This window comes from Macrobrachium nipponense, chromosome 12 (assembly GCF_015104395.2).
Source record: "Macrobrachium nipponense isolate FS-2020 chromosome 12, ASM1510439v2, whole genome shotgun sequence".
NCBI lineage: Eukaryota > Metazoa > Arthropoda > Malacostraca > Decapoda > Palaemonidae > Macrobrachium > Macrobrachium nipponense.
Window position 1 is genome coordinate 95,363,392 of NC_087205.1, and position 19,575 is coordinate 95,382,966.

At 38.3% G+C, this 19,575-nt stretch overlaps 1 protein-coding gene across 2 annotated transcripts in view; it reads right to left on the reverse strand.

The window, feature by feature from the left end:
- The window catches only part of LOC135224676 (histone-lysine N-methyltransferase SETD1B-like), a 581,280-nt gene extending 562,156 nt beyond the window's left edge, over nucleotides 1–19,124 (reverse strand). For both annotated transcript variants that reach the window (XM_064263914.1, XM_064263915.1), the window contains exon 1: nucleotides 18,324–19,124. In XM_064263914.1, coding sequence (XP_064119984.1) covers nucleotide 18,324 — 1 coding nt within the window. In that variant the 5' untranslated portion in view covers nucleotides 18,325–19,124. The remainder of the gene's footprint in view (nucleotides 1–18,323) is intronic.
- Nucleotides 19,125–19,575: the final 451 nt, after the last annotated feature.

The following is a 19,575-nucleotide window of genomic DNA, read 5'->3' on the forward strand; positions in this document are numbered from 1 at the left end:
ATAGTGAGGGGCTCTTATTATTATTATTATTATTATTATTATTATTATTATTATTATTATTATTATTATTATTATTAAGATGAAACCTATTCATATGGAACAACCCCACCACAGGGTCCATCGACTTGAAATTCAGGCTTCCAAAGAATAGCGTATAGTGTTCATTAGGAACAATTTCCGAGCATGACCTGTTCCATTGTTCCTTTAAGAAAGTTAAATATATCTTCAGACGAAAGGGAAAATTGTCAAAAAAAACTGGTGAACATCGCGTTTTATGAGCACATATCAGGTATTTGGCATCAAGTATATAAAATCATTTTACTTCTCCCTCCTTCTTCCGCTCTATTTAGGGTATTACACAGATGACACAGCATCGCTGAAAAACCGAAAACCGGAAGCGTACATACCTTTCGGGCCCACCTCCTCTAAACGAAGCTCCACGCATCTATCACAGTTACACCCAGATTAGGCGATATGATCTAAGCATCGGCGTCTAAAGAAAGACGACCGCCCTGTGCTGAGGGCCATAAACACGTCGTATTCTCCAGGCTCGAATATATATAACCGACATATGTTACGTAAATGATCTCAAAAAAGGGGGGAGGGGAGTGAGAAAAGAAAACGGTGTCAAAAAAAGGAGGTGATGGGGGAGAGGGAAGGGGAGGGAGAAAAGAAAAAGGCGTTGCATATCAGCATGGAACAAAAGGCCACTGTATTGCAGCCAAACGCTGGAAATGCTTAAAATACGAGCAGCCGAGTAGCCGTCGCTCCTTCTGCCCCTACCCCCACCGCCACCACCCCGCCCCCCCACCCCGGCCCCCACAAAATATACGGCGGCAAACAAGAAAGGCCGAAGTGGTCTGGAAGCGGACTCATTTTCATGCAGAGGCCAATGGAATGGGCAACCCAACGCCCTAATTTAGTCAGGGACCGAAGAAAACGAGATAAAGGAGAGGGAGGTCATTGTGGAACTGAACGGGGACTCAAGTGAAATTGAGGTGCGTGCAATTTCTAATCGACGATCCAGAAAGGGTTTAAAAAGGTCAGTCAGAAGACTTTTTAGGGGAGAAAGGCCAGTGCGGTTGGCAACCTTCTGTTCTAATTTAGCCCAGGCTTGATCAACTTACCCATTAATTCTGATAGATAAATGAAATAATGAAAAAAAAAAAAACATTTGCAGGATATGCAAAAACCAAATCCTAAACAAAAAGGAATGAGAAGTACAGAATCATAAATGCAGTTAATAATAGGAATAATAATAATAAATAATAATATAATAATAATAATAATAATAATAATAATAAACGAAACGAGAGGAAGAAGGAGACAAAAAGGGTTACACAAAAGAAACTGAAAATGCGCAGGAAATAATACTAGAGATAAAGCAAAAAAAAAAAAAAATAAATAAATAAATAAAAGAACAAGAGGAAGAAGAAGGAGACAAAAGGGATTAAAGAAGAAACTGAAAATGCGCAGGAAATAATAACTATAGAGAGAAAAAAAAAACATCAACAAGAGGAAGAAGGAGACAAAAGGGATTAAAGAAGAAACCGAAAATGCGCAGGAGGTAATACTAGGGAGAGAAAAAAAAAAAAAAAAAAAAAAAAAAAAAAAAAAAAAAAAAAAAAAACAAAAAAAAAAAAAAAAAAACAAGAGGAAAAAGGAGACAAAAGGGGAGTAAAGAAGAAACTGAATGCGCAGGAAGTAATACTATAAAAAAAAACAAAAAAAAAAAAAAAAAACAACAACAAGAGGAAGAAGGAGGAGACAAAAGGGATTAAAGAAGAAACCGATAATGCGCAGGAGGTAATACTAAGGAGAAAAAAAAACAGCAAGAGGAAGGAGACAAAAGGGATTAAAGAGGAAACTGAAAATGCGCAGGCAGTAATACTAAAGAGAATTTTTTTTTTTTTTTTTTAAATGTTTCCCTCCAGAAACGTATTCACCCGATTCAGACAAAGCACTGCTATTAATATCAGTTCACTTGTGGCCGAGAGTACCTAATAGCTTTCCAAATTGGAATTCAATGAGAGAGAGAGAGAGAGAGAGAGAGAGAGAGAGAGAGAGAGAGAGAGAGAGAGGATTAATTAGATGCATAAATAAATTTTACAAAACGAAAAAAATATTTTACAAAATGAGAGTAAGATTTTTTTCAAGATGAGACAAATCATGATCTTGTATACGATATAGTATAAAACTAATAAAAGATTAAATGTGTACATAAGAGACACAGAGAATTATTTTAAGAATAAAAATTACTTAAAATAAAAGAAACGCTAACTTTATATACACAAATTAAGATATTTCATTCGTACAATAAAAAGAGAGAGAGAGAGAAGAGAGAGAGAGGAGAGAGAGAGAGAGAGAGAGAGAGAGAGAGGAGGCAAGCGGTACCATTGCCTGCATGCCACCTCCTGTGGAAATCGGTCTTTGCATCTCATTGCCATCAGGGAGGGAACCAGGAGAAAGCACGTAGTACAGTACTTGCAAACGTCACTTTGCTACTGTTGCACAACCAATGTCCGGACGTGAAGGATACGAAAATGGAAAAAACAGACGGTATTTTTGAGCACAAAGGTGTTAGTTATTAGAAAAACATCAGCACAGACCACACACACACACACTATATATATATATATATATATATAATATATATATATATATATATATATATATATGTGTGTGTGTGTGTGTGTGTGTGTAGTCTGTGCTAATGTTTTTCTAATAACTAATATATATATATATATATATATATATAATATATATATATATATATATATAGTATATATATATCTAACTGTATACACAGGGTGTCCATAAAGTCACAGTACCATTCTGAGCAAATAAGTACTTGCAATGGTACTGTGACTTTGCTGGACAACCTGTATGTATGTATGTATATATATATATATATATATATATATATATATAGATATATATATAATATATATATATATATCTACCTATATATATATATATATATATATATATATATATATATATATATATATAGTGCGTGAGTTTCTGTACACTGCAAGAAATGTTTCTCATGATTGTGGGGAAGAAAAATCACAAGATAAATATCCTGAAACCATTGTGAATCATCTCGAGAGAGACACAACAGCCTCGGCATAAGATAACTTTGTAATACAAACCATCTCACTCATTCATTCACTCGCACAAATATGAATCATAATCAAGGCATTCTCGAGGCAATACCACGAATGATTTAATCCTGATTATTTGAGTTATTATGTCGGCTTTCGAGCCCCACTATGACTCACTGTTGATTGCACCAGACTGCCAAAGTTTGCATTAAATTATACAACTCATTCGGAGCATTATTGTACAATTCGTGGATATCAAATATTAGTTAGAAAAACTGTACCCTTACAAAAATAACATTGTGGATAAACCACACTTGACATTACTCTTACTAGTACTTAACTTTCTAAACTATTCCCTACCAAGGTTAGCTAGCTAACTACCCTCACTCTTCTTTCACCCATCTTACCTGTCAGCTAAAAAAAAGGGGGGGGGGGAAAAAGCAGCAACTCTTTAATAGACTTTTCTGTTCCTGTTCTGCTCCGTTAATGACAAAGTCTCTAGCCTGCTTTAGTACGGAATAGGAATATGAAATTTCGGCCTGATGCCAAGCGCTGGGACCTGTGAGGTCATTCAGCAATGAAAGGAAAACTGACAGTGAAGGTTTGAAAGGTGTAACAGGAGGAAAACCTCGAAATAATTGTTGTGAGAGGAACGAAAGTAAGATGAAAGAATGGCTATATGAACAGAGGTACAGCAAAAGGAATGAAAGGGGTTGCAGCTAGGGGCCGAAGGGACGCTGCAAAGAACCTTCAGTAATGCCTACGGTGCACCGCATGAGATGCACTGACGGGACTTGAGTGACCTAGACTACAATCCACCCAATATGAGGATAGGGAACACAAAGATAAAGGAGTATTACTGGCGAAATCGAGACAAAATCATCTAAATGGCAGCAGTATAAAAAAATGAAATGACAATACAACGTTCTGAATTTAGGCTTTTATTTTTGTTTGTTTGTATGATGTTTTTACGTTGCATGGAACCAGTGGTTATTCAGCAACGGGACCAACGGCTTTACGTGACTTCCGAACCACGTCGAGAGTGAACTTCTATCACCAGAAATACACATCTCTGACCCCTCAATGGAAAGTCCAAGAATCGAACTCGCGGCCACCGAGGTGGCAGGCTAAGACCAAACCGACCACGCCACTGAGGCGCTGTTCTGAATTTAGGAATACATTTGTTGAACGAAAAAAGACCAATGAAAATGACTAGCAACATTAAGACTTTCCTTTTCAAAACTGAAACTAGTATATAAAATAAAACAAAATAAAGACTTTCTCAAAAAACTGAGCTGGTTGGTTTTGATTGAGCTGGCTTTGTGCCCGCACGGGCTCTTGCTCCTAAAGCGCCTTTCCAATTAAATAAGTATATTAGAGCAACAATGATACAACTCGACCAACTTTGTTGCAACGAGGCTACCGGTTGCTAGAAATGACTAGTATAGGCCTAAACCAAATAAGAGCCTTTAGAGAGATATAGGCCTACCCGAGGAGAGAGACATCCTCTGGAGAGGGAGAAAAAAAGTCATCTACAAGGCCTAATTAATACATTCATAACCGTCAACCCATCAAATCTCTTGAGACTCAGAAGTCCAAACAAGGAGGAGGAAAGGGGAAAAGGAGGGTTGGGCCTCCTGACTGCAATTAATAAAAGACTTTTACTTGGAGAGCACACTTCGAGGCGCGCAGACTGAAGAGAGCACCCTACCATAGAATATTAAAAAAAACAAAAACCAAATGAAAAGGCGAACAGTGAGTACCTCCGTAGTCTCCTTAAGCGTCGTTTAAGTCGAACCTGAACACAGTCCACATGGAAAAAAGGATTCTCAATTATACAATTGTTTCTTTTTGTTGGGGGGGGGGCGGGTTGAGGAAGGGAGGAAGAGAGGAGGAGGAGGAGGAGGAGGAGGAGGAGGAGGAGGAGGAGGAGGAAGAGGAGGAGGACGCCAATTCCTTTGTTGATTCTGTTTAAATAAAGAGAAAACGGAACGGGGGGGAAAATACGTTAATTTACAAAAGGGGAAACACGCCTGGTATCTCAAGGATGAGATATCCTACAGTCTGAAAACAACAAAGGCGATCACGGAACCTCTACAACTTGAAGGCTGCGAGTCTCCCTGCAATAAATGTGGGAGTCTGTGGCGTGTCTCTTGATTTGGGGGTGTGGGGGGTGGGGCGAGAGGGGTGGACTCCTCCTGGATTCCCTCTTGCATTCCCTTAGCTAAATGGAAGTGCCGAAACGGTATCTCTCAACGAGGTAGCGAGAGGTCCCCTTACAAAGGAGAAAAGGGAGCGACGTATAAGTGAGGGGGGGGGGGGGGGGGGGGGGGTGAGCGGCGACCAGGTGAATTGCCTCTGATTCAATCCTATCAGGAAGGAAGGAAGAGGAATACGTCAAACGGGAAGAAGGGCGGAAGAAGGAGATAAAGAAGTGACGCAGGGAACAAAGGACACCCGAGTATAAATGAAATACTACGAACACGGACAAAAAAAAAAAAAAAAATCCATTTAAAGCGTCATTGGTGGAAATGAACTTTAATCTGTAATGTTGACAGACGACAGGATTCAGCTCAATTACTTACTGTAGAATAGTTTCAGTAGGGTCAGTAAAAGGGTAAAATGAGTGACTCGAGATACAGTTTCATCGCTTACTGCAGGTTAGGTTCGGTGGGGTCGGTAAAATGATAAAATGAGTGAGTACAGATAGTTTCATCATCTACTGCAGAATAGTTTCGGTAGGGTCAGTAAAATGGTAAAATGAGTGAGTAGATTGAGTTTCATCATCAACTGTAGAATAGTTTCGGTGGGTTCAGTAAAGTAAGAACAAGATGAAAAAAAACCAGAAGTAGGAAAAATTTCTTCGTAGAAATAGAAATAAGCTGTTCTGCAAGTAGGAAAAAACTGTTTTGAATGTTAAAGAACCAGGTTGTAAGGATACTCAGGCAGTATGAAGAGACGTGGAATGTATGAAGACATTCATGATAAACATGAAACCGATGATAGACAGACATTAACTTTGACGGCTACCAGGAAAAATGAATGAAGGTCTATATTTCAGTGCCAACAAACGATTAACAAAAGTTGATATAGTATTTAACACGTTCTTCGCAGTGTAATTTTAAGCATAGATCCCCCTCAAGTCAAAGAATTAATGCACGCCAACATACACATACGTACCTACGCTACGATTCAATCAAGATAAAACAGTCCAGCCCACACAAAATTGGAAAAGCAAACTTCTTGCTTTATGATTAAAATCCTAACTAGCTCGATAAATTGTTAACATTACCTTCAGAGTAAAATCACGAGCGAATCTACGCAAATAAAGCGAAAATAAAAATAACATCCACACTTTAAAAAAGCAAAACGACGGTATCATGACATTTCTGGCAGAGAGACGTATCACTCGATGCACTTCAAAAGCAAGATCGAAAAACTACATCAAGCTTAAAAAGGCTGAAAAGACGAAGAAATGGAGAGAAACTTCCCAACGATTTGCTGACTCTAGTCTGAGGAATAACATCACCTGTAATAAGACCAACCGGTGTGAGAGAGAGAGAGAGAGAGAGAGAGAGAGAGAGAGAGAGAGAGAGAGAGAGAGAGAGAGAGTGGGCGTGGGCGCGTCTGCATACAAGAGCAACGGAGGACGACGGGAATCCGCATCGCATCAGGGTAATGATGTACATGAGCTCTGAATAATGAAACGGTAAACAAAATGAAAGCACGACCTGGGCCACAGGGAAATTCCGAGAACTTGCCTGAAACAGTCTCTCGGAGGGAAGCCTATTTCATGTCGACTCCATCAGATGGAAACTTCTCTTCTAAGGACCTCCTCCCTCCCTCCCTCTTCCCCGCGCCCCATAAGCCCCCTTTCCACATACCGATGGACTATATGCATAAAAATATGGAGGAGGGACAACGCGGAATGGATGGCTCTTGGATAGACTTCAAAGAGGCGTTTCAAATATCGAGAAGAAGAAAAGGGAGGCAAAGGACATTACTTTCGATCTCGACTGATAACAAGAATTCATATGGAGACCTTTATTAAAGCCTCAAAGGGGAGAGAGAGAGAGAGAGAGAGAGAGAGAGAGAGAGAGAGAGAGAGAGAGAGAGAGAGAGAGAGACTCGAATCCTGGAACCAGAGTCAAAACTAACATTCATAAGACAAAAATCGCAACAGGCAGTCAGACAATACAAAGTTCCCCTTTCTGCAAACATGACCAAAACCTTTACTGCCATAATTTTTATCATGACCGCGAGACATTCCCGCATTTAAAATGCATGAAGCTTATGTAAGTAGATTACCTGTGATGGAGACAATTTAAGCTACGCACTTACTAGAAATATACTTGTCATTCAGTGGTAACTTCACAGAAATATTATGCATAGGCCTAAACTAATAAAGCAAGTAAAAAATGCTATGAACTTGCAGTGAAGATAAGCTTCCACAGAACAGAACACCCACACCATAAAAGAATTTAGAGCAAAAACGTACAGAATTGAAGAAAAACTACTGTTAATAAAAAAATAAGCAAATAAGCTTGATCACAACTTCAGGTGCGGGAACTCGCACCCACGAGTGAAGGGACATGGTAGACTTAATGCTAGAGAACACTGGTTAGGTTTTTGATCACTTACTGGAAAACGACACCTGGTCTAGCTGTGGTATACCTGTGATAACCAGTGTAGATACACCAACAGGTCAGGCAGCACTAAGTGAAAGTTGAGAATGTTAAAAGACTAATCTAATCAATTAAGTTTTATTATAATGAAAATACATTTTCTACCAACTCTGAAGAGGTTCTACCACTCGTCAAGGGAACCAGGTGGCATAAAAACTATATATAAGATCAAAATCAACCCGATGCTTCGCTCGTTCTCAAGAGTTTACAGCTCTCTGTAATTAGCCCTATACTGTGGTAAACTTTTCCCCACAAATTCTTTAATTTCCTGGATGGCTGTGTTGGTTCTCCAGCCATCAATATAATGAGATTTATTTTTTCTCAGTGCTTTGTCACGGTAAAATGGGTATCGTTTATCAAATAGGTAGACTTTGGTCACTTTTGAAGTGCGTCTCTCACCGTATTTTGAAACTGGAGATGTTGCATATTTACAGGACTGTGTGAAACATTGAACATAGCTGAAACTGGAATTCAATTAGCAATTGAGCCTACTGGTGAACGTGGGATTAGAAGCACAACGTTGGAAGTGTCAGTTATGTGCAATATTCAATTACCACATTCTAACCAAGGTAGTACTCACGAGCAGCCATTAATTATTCATCACAAACACACTATATTTGAAAATAATTTTCACGAGTTAATACAACTCTCAATACTGTAAGAAAAGAATAAAGGAGGTGGTTGCCACCACCGCACATGATGAGCAACTAAAAAGATAGGAGATGAAAATTAAAATTGTAAATATGGAATAGCATTAAATTCCTCTTAAAGGAATAACTTGAAAATTGTAGTAATCAGTATCTGTTGCCCACTTTCGATGACTTGCACTTCTTTAAAGCATTCGCAAACAGACTCGCAGTAAACACATACCCAAACATACACGAAAATAAACACGTGCAGGCACATACACGCAAATAAACAATACACACATACAAGCAAATAAACACTGCACACATACAGGCAAAAAAATTTTTTCACGCATACGCCAAATAAACATTGCACACGCACGCAAAAATAAACAATGCACACATACCTACAGGCAAGCAAACATATGCGAACATACACGTAAATAATCATTGCACACACATAAAAAAAATAAATGTTTAGAGCAAACAATATACACATCCATTTTAACGCTTTTGAAAAACCAAATTCGAGAAGATGGGTTTTGTAGAACTCCCTATTTAAAATGTTGGAAGTACAGCGAAAAAGGTGGATGGAGATTTTAAGGATGCACTGTTTGCCGAAAGGGGGTAAGATACGTGGAGGTACGAAGATCTGGTAACAAAAAGAAAGAAAGAAAGAAAGAAAGAAAGAAAAAAGCCAATCGCAGGTGAAAAGATGGACCGGTGCTCTGAGATGTTTGTTCACGGGAAGAGGATGGAGGGCGATAGGCTGATAAAAATCGAGTAAAATTCGCGAATCTTTGATGTGTGGAGAGAGAGAGAGAGAGAGAGAGTTCAGGCAGGATGTTGCAGAAGTGTTGAATGGAAGCTGCTTCATAACCAAGCAAGCAATATAGGAGTGCGTGTTAGTAGGCAAGAAAGTGCAGTATGCGTAGAAAGACTAATGCACTGCTGGTGAGCTTTTGTGTAGGTAGCCTAGACGAAGCTGCCGAATTCAGGTAGTTTTTCTGTGCAAAGGTTTCATCCTGAACTGAGCAGTTAAATAGATAAACTTGGCACTGAATAATTTTCTAGTTTTTTTTTTTTAAGCCATCCACTGTTAAGTGAAACTACTTTGGGAAAAATGGTCGTAATATTTTTTTTGTCATCTGGGACGCTCGTTTCAGTAATTCAGTAACAAGGAAAGGTTTCTAATCCCTGATAAGATAGTAGGGATTTAATTTGGTCCCTACTATCTTATGCGGAATTAGATACCTTTTCTTGTTACTGAATTACTAAGATGAGCGTCACAGATGACAAAAAGAAAAAAAAATTAGGACCATTTTTTCCCAAAGTAGCTTAAAAAAAACTATCAGTGACAGTGTGTATACACATAGGTATGTGTCTCTGTATGTATGACTGGCCCCGAGATTAAGCCTAGTAACTGTACGCTTCCATATCACGTTTTATCACAAAGAGATATGCGAACAAAACTTGGTCAAACACAACCCATATCGAAATGGCCTCTTAAGTAAGACTTAGACGTCGTGTAGGCCTAACAATCTCTGTCCCCAAAGGAGGGCTTAGGGATACATCAAAAACGGAATCTAGATGAATGAGAAACTGTTAATCCTATTGCCAAGACTAGGCCTATGTCCCTTTTTCATACGAGGCGAATTTTGACATTGTGTTTTTGTTCATTTCAGTTCTCTGAGAAAAGTTTGAAAGTCTTTAAGCAATACTGGCAATTCAAAAATCAGTAATGAAGTCACTCCTTACAAACAAAAGAAGTATCACCTGTAATAAGAAGAGGTCTTATTACCTGCACTCAAAGGAAGAAAAACTCAAGTCAGCAAATTTAGAGGCTAAATTCACAGATTAGCCAACGAAGATGTTAAGTCTGCTTAAATGCTGTCAGAGAGAGAGAGAGAGAGAGAGAGAGAGAGAGAGAGAGAGAGAGAGAGAGAGAGAGAGAAATAACTCAAATCATTCCTTGAAACTGCCTACTTTCGACGTATAGACACATAAAAATGAGAAGCATTAGCGTCATTTACAGTCCCTGAAAACCAATTCAGGAAATCAGAAGTAGTAATTCGATTTAGATGACAATAATTGCATTATTGCTTAAAAGACAATCACGGCAGCGAGTCTACAAAGGCGAAGGCCAAACGGTGATGCGAACTTTAGAGACGAATGACATTCACGATCTAATGGTACTAATTGTTTAACTGTCATACAACCTTCAATCTCAGTCGCTTCTGAGGTGATCAGCCTACTCCCAAAATCCACGCTGTCAATAATCCTTTACAAAGCGTACACATAAAAGGACAAATGGAAGCAGTATCGTAAATAAAAACAAATGAAATCAATCAATCAAAACGTACGTAAAAACTGACACTAAGATCTGCATTGTATGACGAAGAGAAAAAACAAGGTGTGATCGGATTTCCAGCTTACTCGGGGCGCGTGCTAAAATCTACAGTCACATAGAGCGTTGTTTCACCAACGAAACTTGAAATAACTAGGTCATATTTTATTAGATATAATTTTTATGTACTGTTTAACATGCACATCATTTATCTTTTACATTTTCCTCCTAATAAATAAATCATAAATATCCAATCCTAAAATTCCCGTATCTTTAACTCAACGCAAACACCTTTTTCAGACCTTTTTAGACTTACCTAACCCCTCCAACAACAACAACAACAACAAATGCAGTCTCAGTGAGCATATTAGGCAGCAGCAACATTTTCCGCTTAGTGATCCAATCTGTATCACACCTCAGGCGTTGACTAATCACCAAACGAGGTCATCCAGCATATGGAGTCATAATCCTGCGCAGTTCAAAAGATGCTGTAATACATGTTTTGCAACTCTTCTGACTTATTTCTGCTGTTTGTGTAAACATATGAGTCTATTTGGCTGTCTTATTTATCTGTCTGTTATTAGTCATTATGTTAGTATTTCCTCTATTCTGATATAAACTAAGAGACAGGTTTAGAAAGTAATCAGCACCTTGAAGACTTAATTCCCTTGAATGTTTTGATGTTTAATATAATAATAATACTAATGATAATAATAATCATCATCATCAACATCTTTGGAAGCTTGAATATCAAGTTAATGGCCTCTGTAAGTTTCGTTCCACACGAATACGGGTTTATCTTCTGAATAATAATAATAATAATAATAATAATAATAATAATAATAATAATAATAATAATAAATAATAATAATATTTTTTGTTTTTTCTACTTTTCCTTACAATTCGCTTCTCAGGCTCAGCGATGTTTCTGAGTAACTGGCCAACACCAGGCCTTAATCCAGCACAGCCCTTTTATCCGATTATCGACCCTGGCCCGAACCGAAACTACGCTTACGGAATAATACCGGCACTGACGACGACCCCTGCTTGACCTGGACCTGATCATCCTGTTCTAAATAAAAAGATTCCTTCAGCATTTACAATTTTTGAAAATTCCCAATATGAATATTGGCCAGTTACTCAGAAACATCGCTGAGCCTGAGAAGCGAATTGTAAGGAAAATAGAAAAAACAATATATAAAATCAACTCGCTTAATTCTGCCATCCTTTTTAACAGTATTTGCCTAAAAGAGGGTCTTCTAACCAAAATAATAATTAATAATAATAATAATAATAATAATATAATAATAATAATAATAATAATAATAATAATAATAATATCTCAGTTTCACCAAATCACTGAGCTGATTAACAGCTCTCCTACGGCTAGACATTTTGACGTGGCTAGGAACCAACTGGTTACCTAGTAACGGGGACCTGCAGCTTATTGTGGGATCCGAACCACATTGTATTGAGAAATGAATTTCTAATCGCCAGAAATAAATTACTCTGATCCAACGTTGGCTGGAAGTCGAACTCGCGACCACCGAATAATATAATAATATATAGAAAGTAATCAAAGTACCCACATCACACCAACGGCAACTGAGATAAGAGGAGCATTAATCACCAATAACAGTAAACTGTAAACAACGGGAGAGGGGGGAGGGGGAGGCGGGACCACCAGACCATGCACCTCCTTCACGCTGGTCGACTACGGTATTATCCGATGACGGCCATGACATTCATTATTACAACACCGTCTTTAAGATTACACATTAGGGCGCGGAACGAAAGGAGAATAGGTAATTTAGTTACGTCTTGCACGACGGATTTTCTTTATGACATGGCAACACCGGATCTTTACTATGGGTCTAGGTGATATAGGTTTCTAAGCCTACCTACGTAACCTACGTCGGTTTGTAAAAAAGTCTCGAGGAAAAGCAAAACAACGCTAAATTAACTTTGCAAGGTAACCAACATCTCTGAATTGCCACGTAATAGCAATAATTAGGTTGTTAAATATATATTTTTTTAATGTAATAGTTTTGAATTTGGTCGATGTACAGCCAATGTGCTATTTATCAACTCACTTAGAGATTATACCTCTCTTTGTCCAATTATTGACCTCTCATTTTCCTTCATTATCAACTACACCCATTTTCAAGACAACATACAGAAATAAACCCACTAAGTTGGGCTTTCCTTTCTTTGTCTTAAATTTAAACCTTGACTGTACATTCAATTCTTCATCTCGTAAAACTTTAAATTTGAAAGAAAGCCATGTCTAAGAGCGTGCACATATTGTAAATATGAGCACACAGGCCTGCATATGATTAATATCATTATCGTTATCATCTTACATTATTATTATCATCATAAAACATTCCATACGGAGTAAGCCAAAAGCCATAACCTTGCAAAGCAAACTCCCACAAATAAAAAGAAAAGAGAAAAAAAAGGAGTTAAAATATCCCAATATCAAACAATTGATGAAACTCAATAATCAATAATTAATAGGAATTGGTAAAATTACATGTGTAACTGATGACAAATAAAAAAACAAAGAAATAAATCAATTGAAGTTTGTTTGCGTCTACCCTCAAGGTTGAATTCAAAAAGTTTGAGGATGTCAATTATTGGTCACACATCAGCCACAAACGGCAGCAAATATATTCCAGTCAATGACGTAAACCATAACTAAAAACAGGGATGTTGAGCCCTACATCTCCTGCATAGGCCTAATGTATTAATCGATCTAAGATATGTAAGACACAGACATAGGCCTATAGCAATCAATCTAAGATAGGTAAGATACACATACATAGGTTATATATATACATATATAAACAACATGTAAATATAAATAGATAGATAGATAGATAGTTCCAGTCAATGACGCAAACCATATCTATAAATAGGGATGTTGAGCCCTACATCTCCTGCATAGGCCTACTATATTAGTCGATCTAAGATATGTAAGACAGACATAGGCCTATATCAATCAATCTAATGTATGTAAGATACACATACATAGACTATATGTATGTGTATATAAAGAACATATAAATATAGACAGATAGAAAGATAGGTAGATATAAAGATATATAGATGGATAACATTTTCCCTTTAGTGAGTGGTTCCGGAAGGAGAGTGGCTTATCTTCATTGATCGGACGACCAGCAAACGTGTCGACCAGTGAAAAGGCCGCGTTAGCTATGGCCACAAATTGCAAGCGTGACGAGCTGTAAATAACAAGCTACACTTGTCACATACTACACTTCCATGACCATCTGTAACGGCATGAGCTTGTGACTATAGCAATCTCGCACCAAACCAACAAGCAATGAAAACGTGGGTACATAAGGACAACAATTAGGCCTAGGCTACATGACACCTCTTATCTACTGAAGTTTCTACATAAATAGTTCCTTTAAAAACCTAAACAGAACAACATATCAATGGCCTTTGTCGTTTATTCATCAAAATTCAGCAATAAAAACATTTCTCAATCTGGAAAGTCATCACCGATGCAACTCGCTGAACTCGCTGGGCTGCATCGAAAGTCACGTCATGTAACTGTTTCTCACTGTATGGCAGAATTCAATTCTTCTCGCGGTACAGAGAGAGAGAGAGAGAGAGAGAGAGAGAGAGAGAGAGAGAGAGAGAGAGAGAGAGAGGCAAACGATTTCTCCCGGGAGTCTTTGAAATTCACACCTTTCCTCGCCTTCTGCACCTCACTCGAAACGATTTGCTTCGAGAGAGAGAGAGAGAGAGAGAGAGAGAGAGAGAGAATCGCGCAAGCGAGGAAACTTATTTCGCGAAATCCCAAACGCAAAGTTTGCGGCCCAACTTAAACCCAACCTTTTTCGATCTCGAATTCGCTGGAGGCTCCGTGTAATTCCTTTTCCCAGGGGGACTCTCTCTCTCTCTCTCTCTGCTCGTATCTTGACAGGCCTCCTCCACAGTTGGTGTGGCTGACCTACTTCCCAAAAGAGGCGCCTGATTACTGCCTACAAACACGTAGTGGTAGGCTACACCACATACCAAGGACTCATTTTTTTTTTTATTGATAAATAATGAAGCATTTTCACTTCTGTTGAGTCATTCCGTATCTCAGCACATTCTATCCCAACCTCCCCCAAAAATTATATATATATATATAAAACTGTGGAATCAATTGCGTCTGGTTCCGCTAACTTTTAACTTTGTTCCTATGTAGTCACGCTCTGCACCAAGAGGGGGGTTTCTTACCTACTAGTACCCCTAAATAAAGACAATATTTCAATTATTAATAAAGCAGGCTTCAGGAACATCAGAGGGTTATAATGTAACGTGATAAGTTAACAGTAAGATCTAACATTTAAAACAAAAATCTGAAAACAAATCACGAAGGAGGATAATTCTAGTTCATCCACACTATTTTGATCTCGTCTGAGGTTGTCATGGGAGTATGGAAGAACACAGGTTTCACCCTTCTATACTAAGCCCACGACCTCCACAGATGGTCACGAATACGACGACGAAACAAGTCATAAAATTAAAAATACAAAAACTCCTCACAATTCCCTACGCGTTACAGCAACTAATAAAATCGAAGTTAGTTACCATTCAATGACACAAACAACTTTCATTAATAGGCCTAACTACCAACTTTCCATTCATGGGCCTTACTAACAACTTTCATTCATATGCCTAACTAACAACTACCAACTTTCATTCAAAGGCCTAACTAACAACTACCAACTTTCATTCATAGGCCTAACAAACTAACCATTTTCATTCATAGGCCTAAATAGCTAACAACTTTCATTCACAGGCCCAACTAAAAATTTTCATTCACAGGCCTCTAAGAACTTCATTCATAGGCCTCACCAACTAACAACTTTTATTCATAGGCCTCACTAATAACTATCATTCACAAGCCTAACTAGCAACTTTCATTCATAGGTCTAACAAACTAACAACTCATTCACAAGCCTAATTCTAACTGTTTTCATTCATAGGTCTGACTAACTGATAACTTTCATCACACACCTCACTAACAACTGTCATTCACAGGCCTAACTAACTAACAACTGTCATTCACAGGCCTTACTAAATTACTAAATAGCAATTTTTATTCATAGTACTAATAACTTTCATTCATAAGTCTAACTAACAACTTTCAATCACTGGCCTAGCTAACTATTTTCATTCATAGGCCTAACTAACAACTTTTCACTCATAGGCCTAACTAACGGCTTTCATTCACTGGCCTAGCTAACTATTTCCATTCCTACGCCTAGCAACCTTCATTCACATGCCTCACTAATTAACAACTAATTCACAAGCCTTACTAACTATTTTCATTCATAGGCCTAACTAACAACTGTCATTCACATGCCTAACTAACTAACGAACACCTAACGACCTTCATTCATAGGCCTAAGCGAACACGCTCACCGATTCCATTTCGAATTCTTCAGGACGGCATCAGCTCTAGTGAATCAGTCCAACCGTCAAAAGATCAAAATCATCATCTGGCATTCCTGTCACCGAGTCGTAAACTTACAATAATCGAATGGCGTTTCTCACGCTACGCTGGGCATCACATTTAGCTATTCATCGTCACGACGTGATTTCGTCCCAAATCATAGTATGTCATACATACGCTCCGAATCTGGTAATCATTGCATAATGTTGATACGTGCATGCCATTGGTGCTATTTGGGAAAAAAAACAGTTCGATTTTTCCTGCGTCCTCAAAAAATAAGTAAATAAATAAACAAATAAATAAATAAATAAATAAATAAATAAATAAATACAAAAAAAATTGTTTTTCCTTTTATGTTTTTCGACTACACGAAATAATCTACATTCTAGTTAAATATCAGAACAGAATATACAATTTAGGCCTTAGGCCAAGCGTTGGGACCTATGACGTCATTCAGCACTGAAAGGTAAATTGACAGTAATAGGTTTGAAAGGTGTAACAGCAGTTGCACTTTGAAACAATTGTTAGAAAGAGGAAAGCCAGATAGAAGGAAGATAATATGAACGGAGGTGCAGTAAAATGAACGAAAGAAGTTGCAGCTATAGGGGCCGAAGGGACACTGCAAAGAACCCTCAAGTAATGCCAACAGTGTACCACGTGAGGTGCAATGACGGCACTACCTCCCTACGGTAGATTGATATTAAGCTAAATTCTACGGAATAAAAACACAATTTAGAAGTTTGAAATTATTACTAATACGTAAACGACGAATAAACATATCCAAATCACACCTGACGCTGTGTCACTAACGACTGGGTTAAATTTTCAGCATCCCCCCTCAAAAAAAAAATTCATTTTTGTTACCAAAAATAAACGCTAACAGTATCAAACGACACAACACTGCCAATTATTAAAAAAAAAAAATCAGGGGGTTACTGGCTGAGCAAAACCGGCAACCGTTGAAGTTGTAGTACGATTGTGATCTATATTCACATCGTGACAATGTGTTACGTTTTACAACTTGGGCTAACTCTTCACTCCTTAACTCATTCCCTTAGTATTAAGGCATGTTTTCCAATAAGGTATGTGTGTGTGTGTGTGTGTGTGTGTGTGTGTGTGTGTGTGTGTGTGTGTGTGTGTGTGTGTGCATATATGAATGGGGAACAAGTGTAAAAAAGGTAATTTAAACGTAAATACATCTAAAACTCATAGACCAATAGATGCAAAACTTTTCTACTCCTTAAAAGAACACAAGACTAATTCCCTTGGTACTAGGCATGTTTTCAAATAAGGAAGGCGTGTGTGTGTGTGTGTATGAATGGGGAACAAGTAACAAAAAAAGCTAATTTAAAGTAAATGCAACTAAAACTGTTAGACCAACAAATGCAAAACTTTTCTACTCCTTAAAAGACCACAAGAGAGTTCAAAAGTTGTTTCACTTATTAACACAATGTACTACAGTAATTTATGAGTCATGACATTTTCGAGGCTATATGAATAAAATGACAAACAAATAAAACTAGTATCATACCCTGACATTGCAAACGAAACTTGAGAGCAATTTACCCTCATTCAGGTTCCTGATAACGTAAAAGGGCAAAGAGTAGGCCTAGTGGCTAGTACCGCATGGGAATGATAAAAGTAACTAAGTTAGCTATTCACGTTTTCTAAAAGAAATGAGTTGAATGTAAAATGAAAACCTCTGTATACCTAAAAACTTCTCCCTACAACGAAATCACAAGACTCGCTGAATAAGTTAGTTTAGGATAAAGGTATAGCCCACCCTAATCACAAACGTTCGAGACCCACCACCACAATCTGTGCTAACCTAAACCGGTTATGGGTTAGGCCTAAAAAGGTTCTCCAAAGAGAGAGGAGAAGGAGAAAGGTAAGATTGATTGAAAGTCTGTTGAGAGAGAGAGAGAGAGAGAGAGAGAGAGAGTTTGTCAGTTGACAACTCGAGAAACTTACTGTTGAACCAGTTGCATTTTGCCCTACCCTGAAGTCGAAAGAGAGAGAGAGAGAGGAGAGAGAGAGAGAGAAGGGGGTGTTTGTCAGTTGAAAAACTTGAAAAAAACTTACTGTTGAGCCAGTTGCATCTTGCCCGACCCAGAGGGCGTCTTCGAAGCCTCCTGCTGCGAGTTCTTCTTCTTCAGAAGCATCCTGCTGTAGTAGTATCCCTCGAAACTTTTATATTCCGGTAAACTTGACTTATTCCATCAACAAACACGAACACTAGCACTGGCCATGCGAATAATAATTAATTTTATTTTTCAAAATGCCGTTACCTTAATCTCACACCTGACACTCATCTCGGTGCAATGCCAAAACTTGTTTCCGAGTTTTAAAAAATAAAAAAATAAAAAAATACACTTCACTGACAGATTGGATCAGACACTTTTGCAACATCCGCCAAAATGACTTTTTTTTATATTTTTTAAATTTCTCGACCACTTTTTTCCTCTCCCCTCCCTGTTTATCCCAAAATCGGTCCGGAAACCTAATTCGCCCCCCGCCACCACCACCAAAACCACCAAACGGGACCGGGTGAAGAATAATATCTCTTAATCCAAAGCATGCGTCTCATAAGTAGTCAGTCGCTGTCAATATCTCGCGCTTTTCTTGTTTTTAACTAATAAACACACACTTATACGTCACTAAACTCAACCGTAGTATATATCCTCACTGCATTTCAACTTTGCAACGCCTGCATCCCCGAAACGGAATTAAATTGAGATTATTATGATATTCCAGTTGGGCCTCAGAGCGCGTGGCGAGAGCTCTGCGGAGGGGTCCTTCCTTCCCGCCAGTCAGACAAGAACTGAAACTCTTCTCTTCTGGTGCTGCTGAGTCTTCGTCTTCTTCCCGCCTCGTCTCTATACAACAGCAGCAGCGTGGTTTGTGTGTGTGTGAGCAGCAGCAAGCGCTTTTTCGCGCGCGCCATCCAGCGTCCTCGTCTCTAACCATATAGCTAGCTAGCCGCTTCTCTCTCACTCGTGCGTACATTATAGTAGTAGAATGGTTTGTAGCTCAATGAAAAGTGCTTTCCAGTTTCTCTCCTCTCTCTCTCTCTCTCTCTCTCTCTCTCTCTCTCTCTCTCAAAATAACAACAAAAGACCAGAAAGCTAAATCTAGCTTTCTCTCGAAACAAAATTGTCAAAAGGAGAGTGAACAGAAATTCTCTCTCTCTCTCTCTCTCTCTCTTAAAATGAAAACAACAAAAAGGAAAAAAAGGCTATAGTATAGTGAGTCATTTCTCTCTCTCTCTCCACATTAGTAAACTCTAGTAATGCAATGAAAAGAGTTTTCTACTCTCTCTCTCTCTCTCTCTCTC